Here is a 9,336-nt window from a genome sequence, read left to right on the forward strand (position 1 = left end):
GTCACCCTCAGAGGGAAGAAGTTCTTCCTCATGTTCAGACGGAACTTCCTGTGCCTCAGTTTGTGCCCATTGCCCCTTGTCCTGTCTCTGGGCACCACTGAAAAGAGCTTGGCCGTTGAGACAAGAAGCGGGCGCCAGCATAGCCCTGTTTGTTGGCAGTGTCCCAAGGCGGGGCAGTTCGCATTCCCCGCCGGGGTGAAGCAGACGATGCTGTCCCTGCGGTGGGGCTCACCCCTGTGCGCCCACCTTCGCGGGGAGTTTAATGTGATGGGGGCTGGGAGCTGCTTTCTCTCAACAGGGGCTTCATTCCCGGCTTCACACCCCGCGTACGTGCTCTCTGCAGCCCCTCTGCTGTCACTTGCCGAGTGGTTTAATAATTCATAATTAATGCAACCTGCAGCCCCGGTTTAGCAGAGCAGGCAGTGAGATTCAAGGGCCTCCAAGTGCTTTGTTGTGGCAAGGTTGTAGGGGTGATGCTCACGAGGAATCATCTGTGTGCCATCGCTTTGCTATCTCCATTGTTATTTCCCTTGGGAATGTTTTATGGGTTCAGCATGGTTCTTCTCAGGGGTGGGGAGGGACTCCAGAGGGGACCATACAGCACGCTCTTAGCAAACCTGAATGTTAACCAGAAACCCACGTTGTGTTCCCGGCGCTGCGGCCAGCTCGAGTTTGATACCGAACGCCTGCAGACGAGCCACAGCTTTCGCTGGTGCTCCTCCGAAAGGCGTGCGTTTCCATGGCTCCAGGGTGAAATACTGAGCCTGGCAGCCCCACGCAGCGGAGAACGGTGGCGAAATAACCTGCTGTGCCCACGTGCACTGCGGTGCTGGCTCCGGTCCGGCAGCAGCCGGTGCCACCTCTCCCTGTCCCTCCGGGACAGGCGCCGACGGATGCGCTCGGTGTCTCAGAGCATCTTTTTGCAGAAGGAAAGTCTGGTGGGGTCGGCACCTCATCCCTGGGGTTTGCACCCTTGGGAAGGGCTCGGTGCTGCCGTAGCAACCGGCTGGCACCGTGGGCCGGTACAGGGCTCCCGCTACCCTGGGTGGCCTCGGGAGGGGAAAAAACCCACCGCTGCATGGTGGGGTGTCCCGTCACACGCTCTTTCTGCCAGCTTAGGGCTCGCTGGGGTGGTTAGCTGTGTTCCCAGATGGAACACTTCATTAAGAGGGAACTGCAGCAGCTGTAAGGAAATACCGGTGATTCAAGAAGATGGGGCGTCAGTGTGCGGGTGCAGCTCTGCTGGTGACCGCGGGAGAGGAGGCTCGGTGCCGCCTGCACCCCGTGCAGGGCAGCGCGGGGCCGGAGACCCGGAGCCTGCCCCAGCCATCTGCTGCTCTGACTGCACACGAAGAGTTTTCTTCTCCAAGCTGAAGTTTTCCTTGCAGGAGTTCAGCAGACCTGGAGAGTAACGTATTCCTTTCCTCTTCACAAGCATTTTTTTCCATGTTTGAAGGCTGTTATTATATCCCCTTCAGCCTTGTCTTCTCTAGACTAAACAACCCCTGCTCTTTCAAACTTTATTGGTAGGTCATGTTTTCTAGATGAGATTTTTTAGACAAATGGTTACTGCTGTCCTCTGAACTCACTGCGGTCAGGCTGGAGCGCTCCTGGCTTGCTCCCGCTGCGCCTTGCTGAGGTTTTGTGGCTCTGCAGAGAGGGGCAGGATCATTTTGTGAGCTTTGAAAGACTCATCTGGGCCGAACCCATGCATCGGTGTAAATGTGAAGTTAAGCCTGGAGGTACCTTTGTGTTTCATGTTGGTTAGAAGTTGCATCCTTGACCTGATACCTGCTCCAGCACCGTAAGAGCTGAGCAGAGCTCGCAGTGCCTTCAGTGATGCTGTAACAGCACAGCCTTGCTCCTGAGTGAGCAGAAGAAACCCTCCGCTGCCACCGTGAGCAGATAAAACAAGCTCTCCCTGGCCCCTGGCCACTCTGCTTGCTGGGTCACTTGCCAGCATGGCTCCTAGAAGAGGCTTGTGCACGTGCAGCCTGCCAGGTCTGCCTGGGAAGATGCATTGGGCCCTCAGCAAGGAGCGTTTCCCACTCTGTCATCTGGAGAAATGAAGCCGCTGGGTCTCGGGGTGGCTTTGCTGCAGTCTCCCGAGCACGGGCTCCGTCGTGCCCTGAGCGGTGGCGGTGTACCTGCTCCGTGCTGGATTCCTCTTACAGTCCACATTTTCCCAGCGATTCAAGGTCTTAAAATGTGTGTGCTTAATTACAATCAGGCCGGCTGAACGAACAGCCAGAAATGTCCCCTGGACCTAATAATCACTGATTAAACCTTCGCTCCGAGCGTGAGCCGTACGTGTATTGCAGGCTCCTCAGCTGAAATTGCTTCCCTCTGTGCTGACCAGCGCTTCGAAGAGGACAAGGCAAAGCAACACGGGGTCTGCTGGGGGTGCCTGCAACGGGCTGGAGACCCCCAGCCTGCATAAACTAAACCTGCGAAGCACTGGCTCTGCCTCTCCAGCAGCCTCTCCCCAGATGCTTTTCATTGTGGCTGCAGGCGGGACCGGAGGGGAGAGATGGCGGTGGCCGAGGGAGCCGCGACCGCCGGCGCTGCCCGAGGAGGGTGGCCGTGCACCGGGAGCAGAGCACCGGGTCACCCCTTGTCCCCGCCAGGCGGGACGCGGTCAGCCCCTTCCAAACGACGCTGCCCAAACCGATGTGCCGACGCTGCGGGAGCCGCATCGCTGCACCGCGCTGCCGCTGCGCGTCCTCCCTGCGGAGCCGCGCCGGTTCTCTGAGCGAAGGGGTGCGTAAATGGCACCGCGGGCTCGTGTCCTTCGGCTTCAGCTGTTGTCTGGCGGATCTGATGAAGGCCACGCTCAGCTGTCAGCGGCCGTGGTTCACGTTCGGATCAGCTCCACCGGCAATCCCACTGTTACTCTGGCATTTCGGGAGGTCTTTGCCGGTGTCACCGAGCTGCTTTTCCCTCGCGGGGGGCTGCTGGGCTGCTCCACGGTGGCACAGGAGGGACACGGGGAGCGGTGCCCAGTGTCACAAGCGGTGGCGAGCAGGTCCTCGGAGGGGACAGGGAGCTGGTTCCAAAGGGTGGTCAGCAGGGCTGGGTTAGCTCACTCGAGATCAGCGTGGCTTAAGAAAAAAAAAGGCATGAAGCTGGCTTCAAAAGCGTGTCCTTTTCAAAACAAAACATGGCTTTAACTTTTTTTTTTTAACCCAGCCTCTCCCTTTTCCTGCGGTGCTCGGGGATCGCCTTCGCTCTACCTTCCTCTGTAATCATAAACCCCAGAAACATCCCCACTAACGGCAGGAGAGCAAAGGAGCAGAAAGAAACGGCTGCGGCGGCTGGGACTCGGGGAGCAAAGCCAAACCACGCGAGACCCAGCAGTGGCTGGTGCTCAAGTGCCAAAGCTCTCCCTGGTGCCACCCAGGGCAGGGTTTGGAAAAACCTTGCCCACCTTTGCAGGATCTGTTGATCTGTTTAAGGCTGAGCCCGAAGCAACCCTGCAGCGGCTGGTGAGCGGGGTTCGTGGCGGCAGCCCTTGCTCTCGTTCGGGTTTGGCAGGCAGCGGCTGATGCCGGAGGAGCTGAGCTCTCAGTGAAATGTAAGTGGCTTTTGTGAAGGGGAAAAGAAGTTTATTCTTGAATTGTGGGTTGGGTGGTTGTTTTTTTAAATTCATTTACAAAGTCGTAAATTCTCAGTGATTGCATAAGGGCCGTGCGTCATGTTGAAAATCCTGCTGATGGTGCACGGCTCCCTGCGTGTGGGGAGGCTGTCGGAGAGGGGCAGGGAGAAGAGCGCCAAGGCAAACACTCTGCATTTGATTTGGGATGAAACGGATTTCCTTTGAAATAGCTTGTGAAACATGTTGTCCTGAGCTTGCAGTGCAAGCGCCGACTGCTGCCGGTTGTCAAGCCAACATGGAGATAGTCAGAAAACAGATAGAAAACACCCAGGGAACAGGCCAGGGACCAGGACGATGTGGGGTGCGCTGGGTTTCTTGTTGATGGGCAGGTGCTGAGCAGACACCCCACTTCTCTGCTGCCGGGTGAAGGCTTTCTGGGCTGGGGGAAAGCGCCTTGCAGGGGCTCAGGGCTGGAGGAAAGCACCTTGCAGGGACTCAGGGCCGGGGGAAAGCACCTTGCAGGAGCTCAGGGCTGGGGGAGAGCACCTTGCAGGGGCTTAGGGCTGGCTGGCACATGGGAGAGACCCGGTGGGCCACCTTCCCGAGCAGGGCAGCCCATCAGGCTGGAGCTGATGTTCCTGGTTCCTGCCCACGTGCAGCTCCCTGGATAGCTGCAGGGATAGCCTGACCCTCCTGCTGTCCCGCTGCTTTTTGGGAGCTCCAGCAGACCCTCTGGGGCTCGGGGATTTCCTCACCTCCTGGAAAACCCGACTGCATGCACGTGGCCAAGGCTGCCTCTTCAGTCCCCCCGCAGGTGTCATTCTGGGGACCTGTGTGCTGCAGCATGATGACAAGCCTGAATTAGTCAGTGGCTCTGTTTTCAGCTGCCCCTGACATTGTTCAGTCCTTTAAAAAAATGTCGTTGTTGCACAAGGTGTGGGTGCCAGATCATGGCACCCTAGTTTTCTCGGCGTGCGGGAGGCCTCAGGTTACCTCTGACACATAATTTCTCACTGGCATCGCTAGTTATTCCTATCAAGTCGCAGACAGCGTAGACATATGGGGAAGGAAGTCATGAAAAGCAACTTGGAGTCCAACTCAAAACGCCTTAAATTGGTGCGATTTCCCCAAAGGAGGAACTGCCTGCTCCTTAAAAAAAAAAAAAAAATCATCCTCTTGAAGAGCTCTTCAGGACAGCATCTAAACCACCGAGTTATTTTTTAACACAAAAGTCTCGGGCCAAGCCCAGCCTTCTCCCTGCATCTCTGCCGATAGAAAGTTCCTTTCTTAACTCTCTTTTCCTTCCTTTCCCCTTTCCCTGCAAAGGCCTCTCCGCAGATGGTGGAGCCAAGCGCCAGGAGCACCTTTCCAGGTTCTCGATGCCTGACCTGAGCAAAGACTCGGGCATGAACGTCTCGGAGAAGATGAGCAACATGGGGACGCTGAACTCCTCCGTGCAATTTCGAAGCGCCGAGTCGGTCCGCAGCCTGCTGTCGGTGCAGCAGTACCAGGACATGGAGCCGAACCTGCACGACCTCGCCAGCCCCCTCGGGTACCGCGAGCGGCCGTCGCACGGGCGGATGCACCAGAGCTTCGACTACGGCAGCGGGGTGCCCGTGGGCAAGCTGGGGGTGCAGGAGGGCTCGAGGCATGCCCCCATGAGCGAGCGCACGCGCCGGCGAACTAACCTCCGGGACGATGACCGGCATTACCGCCCGCACCGGCCCCGGCGGTCTCGGCGTTCCCGGTCGGATAACGCCCTGCACCTCACCAGCGAGCAGTGCTGCCGGCTGAAGGAGAGACCCTCGCTGCGAGCCAGGGAAGACTACGACCAGTTCATGCACCAGAGGAGCTGCAGGGAGACGGTGGAGCAGGGTCCCCGCAGGGATGCCTACGGCCACTGTCCCCGGACGGTGTCGGATCTCGCCTTGCAGAACCACTTGGGCGAGAGGTGGGGGCCCTACTTCGCCGAATACGACTGGTGCTCCACCTGCTCCTCCTCTTCGGAGTCCGACAACGACGGCTATTTCCTCGGGGAGCCGATTCCCCAGCCCGCCCGCCTGCGGTACGTGACCAGCGAGGAGCTCCTGCACAAGTACGGCTCGTACAGCATGCCCAAGTCTTCCACGCTGGGTGGCAGGGGACAGTTGCACAGCCGGAAAAGACAGAAGAGCAAAAACTGTATCATATCCTAATGGCATCATCCTTGCCAGGCACCTTGGGAGAATGTAAATTAACTCACAAACTTGCACTGTTTTAGAATATGTAAGCGCTTTTATTGTAACGAAAAAGACGCGAAGAGTAGGGATTTGTAAGCAGGTTGTAGACTGGCTTCTATAAATAGTCATAATCCTGGGCACAGTGAATATATTTTGCACATCTTACTTTGGAGAAAAAAAATGAAAAAAGTTCACTTTAGCCTGTAATATTTACCCAGTAGTTTTTCCTCTTCCTCCCGAATACTGCCGCCCGTTTCAGTTCTGTTTGTCCGTACCTTTTGGTTACCACTGCTGACTCTCAGCATCAGTTTGCCGGTAGCTTTTGCTTTCCACCACGTTTTTGTTTTCCATTAGCCACGTTGGTAGGTAATTTGCCTCTCTCGGACAGTGTGGGAGCCTAAGTTATTTCCGTGATTGTTGTAAATGCAATGTAAATGAGAGTTTGGAGAAAATATTTTTGTATTTTGTAATATCAGAGGAATTTCTATATCTTAGGAGTCACTGGGAAAATGCATGCACATTCAGAATTGTTTTCAGCCAGAGCTAACCAAGCAGTACTTTGGACCCCCTTTTCCATTTCATCGTCAAATTTCATAAGCATATCCGTGACAGTTTGAGTTGTCATTTGGTTTGAGTTTGGTTTTTTTTTAAAAACTATTTTCTCTGGTTTTTTGTTTCATTCCTGGTAAATAAAGAGAACATTTTCTGATTCATTAAATCTTGAAGAGGCCTCGGTGGCATTTTGAAGTCTGCTCACGCCTGTGATTTTCAGGTACGCTCCATCAATCAGATGTAGGAATCCTGACAGCTGCAAAAGGGACTTTTTTAGTATTATTATTATTATTAAATAGGAAAGAACAGAACTACCAAATGTCTGCAACGTTGTAAATGACCAAAGCCGGAGAAGGAATTTTACACCTCTGTAGAGAACGCTGAAGTTACTAAACGTTGAACTATTATTTGGAGTAAATAAAAGTGTAAATGGTGCAATTGTGTGATGTCAGCATGACGTTGTTTTGAGTATAGACTTGTCTTATGGTGCTCTAGTCTCCTGGGTTGTGTTAACTGCTGTTCATTACCAAGTGGAAGTCTCAATATTGCCTACTGCCTAACACGTAAGAGAACGACTGCAAACTGCTCCCCGCGGGCCGGGTCCTGCCCCGGCGAGATGCCCTCGTCCCTCCGAGGCCGCTGGTCCCCGCAAGCCAATGCCGGGTCGTCCCGGTGCTTCCCGAGCCGGAGCGGGTTTGCGGAAGGGGCTCTCAGCACCCAGAGGTGCGGGCTGGCGCCTGGGGGTGTGAAGATAAAGCCGGGCTTTGAGGCACAGGAGGGCTGGGAGGCTTCACCGGCTGCATCGCCCTCGCCCCAGGCGCTGCCAGCATCTCGGGGTGCCCTGCGGCCCCGCGCCCCGGGGAGGGGGGCCCGGCGGCAGGGCCGGCACCCTTGGGCGCACGGGGATGCCCCGTTGCCAGCTCAAAGCAGCAGATGCAGAAAAATCTTAAAGATGGACGTCTCCATACCACAGACTATTGCTAGGAATATTTTTGTTGTTTGTAAAGGACAATGTGATAATTATTATTCCTTTAAAAAGAAAAGAAAAAAAAAATGACACTTAAGTATATTTAAAAAAAAACATGTTTTTTCCAGTTGGAATAAATGGAAGTATTCATCCAAAGGGCAGCGTCTTGTGTATGTTTTTTGCTCTTAAGGAGTGTTGGTTAACTGTGAGTCGGAAACTGGATTTTCATTCAGCTGGTCTTGCAGTGAGAGCACGAGAACCAGCTCAGCCCCGTCCCTGAGGCGGTTCCAGTGGGCAGGGAGAGCTGGCAGAGGCGTGTCTCCTGCACACCATGCCCCTTCCCCGGGGTTGGTGGCCCAGACCCATTTGTTGGTGTTAAAAAAGCCAAGTCTTCACCAAGTCAGCGCAGCTGAGCCGAAATCCCTGGTGGGCTTATGCTGGAGGAGACTTCAACCTGTAATTTACAAATAACCGCCTTTTTCTTAGAAAGATCACAGATCTTTCCATGTTTTCCATAACAGACCTGGTAAGTCGGGTAGGGGTATTGCTTTCAGCGATAAGTATGACACTATAACTACAGGTTATTATATAGTTGCTGTTTAATATGTACAATTTAATTCATTGTCAATGATTAAAAGTACAATGAATGTTGTCTGTCAGCCCCGGTACAGCTGAGCCGCGTTTTGTACAGCCAGAGCATGAATCGCTTAGCAAAGAACTTTTCCCCTTGAACTGCTTGCTGCCTCTCCGCAGGGGAAATGTACCGAGCTTTAAAGACTCCCTGCAGCAGAATTGCTGCACCTTTTCCCTGTGCAATTTTGTACCAAAACCCAGGGCTCAGTGCCCCTGTGCATGGGATGGTTTCGCTGCTGGAAGTGGCCCTTCAAAACCCGGGTCTTGCGGAGAGCATCTCTGCATCCCTGCAGACCGCTGGTGTGCAGCCCAGCTCTAACGCAAGGCTGGAATTGGGAGAGAGAGGAGTACCGCAGGCGATGCTCCCCTCCGCTTGGCCCTGCACCAGCGCCACAGAAGGGTCTCGGGTCACGTTTTGTAAGAAAGGTGGTGCTGGCAAAATAACGAGTCAATATGAATTTCAGCAATACAAGTGCACATGCAGCTTCCATTCCTTTTATATTTTTCATATGGGCTCCAGAAGTCCCATACACTTCAAGAGACATGGTTTAAAAAAAATAAAGAATGCTCCCCCCCCCCCCCTTAGCCCTTTCGGGGTATGATTAACCATTTCTGACAAACCCACTGAGCTGGAGGGATGGAGCTACAAGCCTGTAAAATTCTCCTCTATCACCATCTGGCCCCGCTGGTTTTGCCTCTCTGTGCAGGCTGCGTGCGGGTGCCAGCGCCCGTGGGAGCGGGGGCACGGACAGCCCCTTTCTCTCCTGTCTCCAAGAACGTGGTACGGGTGACACCACCTGAAGGTCAGGTCAGCAGGCCCAGTTCCCCGAGGGGGGACCGAGCACAGTGCTGGGGTCACTGTTCGGCTGAGGGAGTGGGGAGATTTTTTGCTGCTGCCCCGGACAGCTGTGTTGCCAGAGTCAGCCTGGCACGCTGTCATGGCTGCTAAAAAACCAAAATATAAAAACCTCATCAGTTCTACTGCTGCCACAATTTTATTCCGTAAAAGACTTTTTTTTCCTTTTTTTTTCTTTTCTTTTTTCTTTTCCCCTTGAAAAGCCCTTGGCAAGGCCCACGCAGCGTGACCCCCCAGGGGATGGGCTGGCTTCAGCAGTACCCTGGCCGTCCCAGCGCGAAGAGCCGTGCGATGCTGCCCGTGGCTTCACGAGGGGCAGGGGATTAGGCTGCCTTTCGCGATCGGGCTCGGAGCGTGTCCTGAGCACGCAGACACACAGCCCTTCGGCAGCCACTGCAAAGCCAACGTCCTCGTCGCGTGCTTGGTGGCAGCAGGACCGCAGCATCCCTCGCGCCTGCTCTCCCCAGCAGGCTGAGGGGCTCGGTAGGGTCCACACAACGCCCAGAATGCCCCG

At 54.7% G+C, this 9,336-nt stretch overlaps 1 protein-coding gene across 3 annotated transcripts in view; it reads left to right on the forward strand.

The window, feature by feature from the left end:
- Positions 1-7,450, forward strand: part of PRICKLE2 (prickle planar cell polarity protein 2) — a 111,777-nt gene extending 104,327 nt beyond the window's left edge. For all 3 annotated transcript variants that reach the window (XM_075432524.1, XM_075432526.1, XM_075432525.1), the window contains one exon: positions 4,922-7,450. In XM_075432524.1, coding sequence (XP_075288639.1) covers positions 4,922-5,790 — 869 coding nt within the window. In that variant the 3' untranslated portion in view covers positions 5,791-7,450. The remainder of the gene's footprint in view (positions 1-4,921) is intronic.
- The last annotated feature ends 1,886 nt before the right edge of the window (positions 7,451-9,336 follow it).

The sequence above is a fragment of the Opisthocomus hoazin genome, chromosome 11, assembly GCF_030867145.1.
Source record: "Opisthocomus hoazin isolate bOpiHoa1 chromosome 11, bOpiHoa1.hap1, whole genome shotgun sequence".
Classification (NCBI taxonomy): domain Eukaryota; kingdom Metazoa; phylum Chordata; class Aves; order Opisthocomiformes; family Opisthocomidae; genus Opisthocomus; species Opisthocomus hoazin.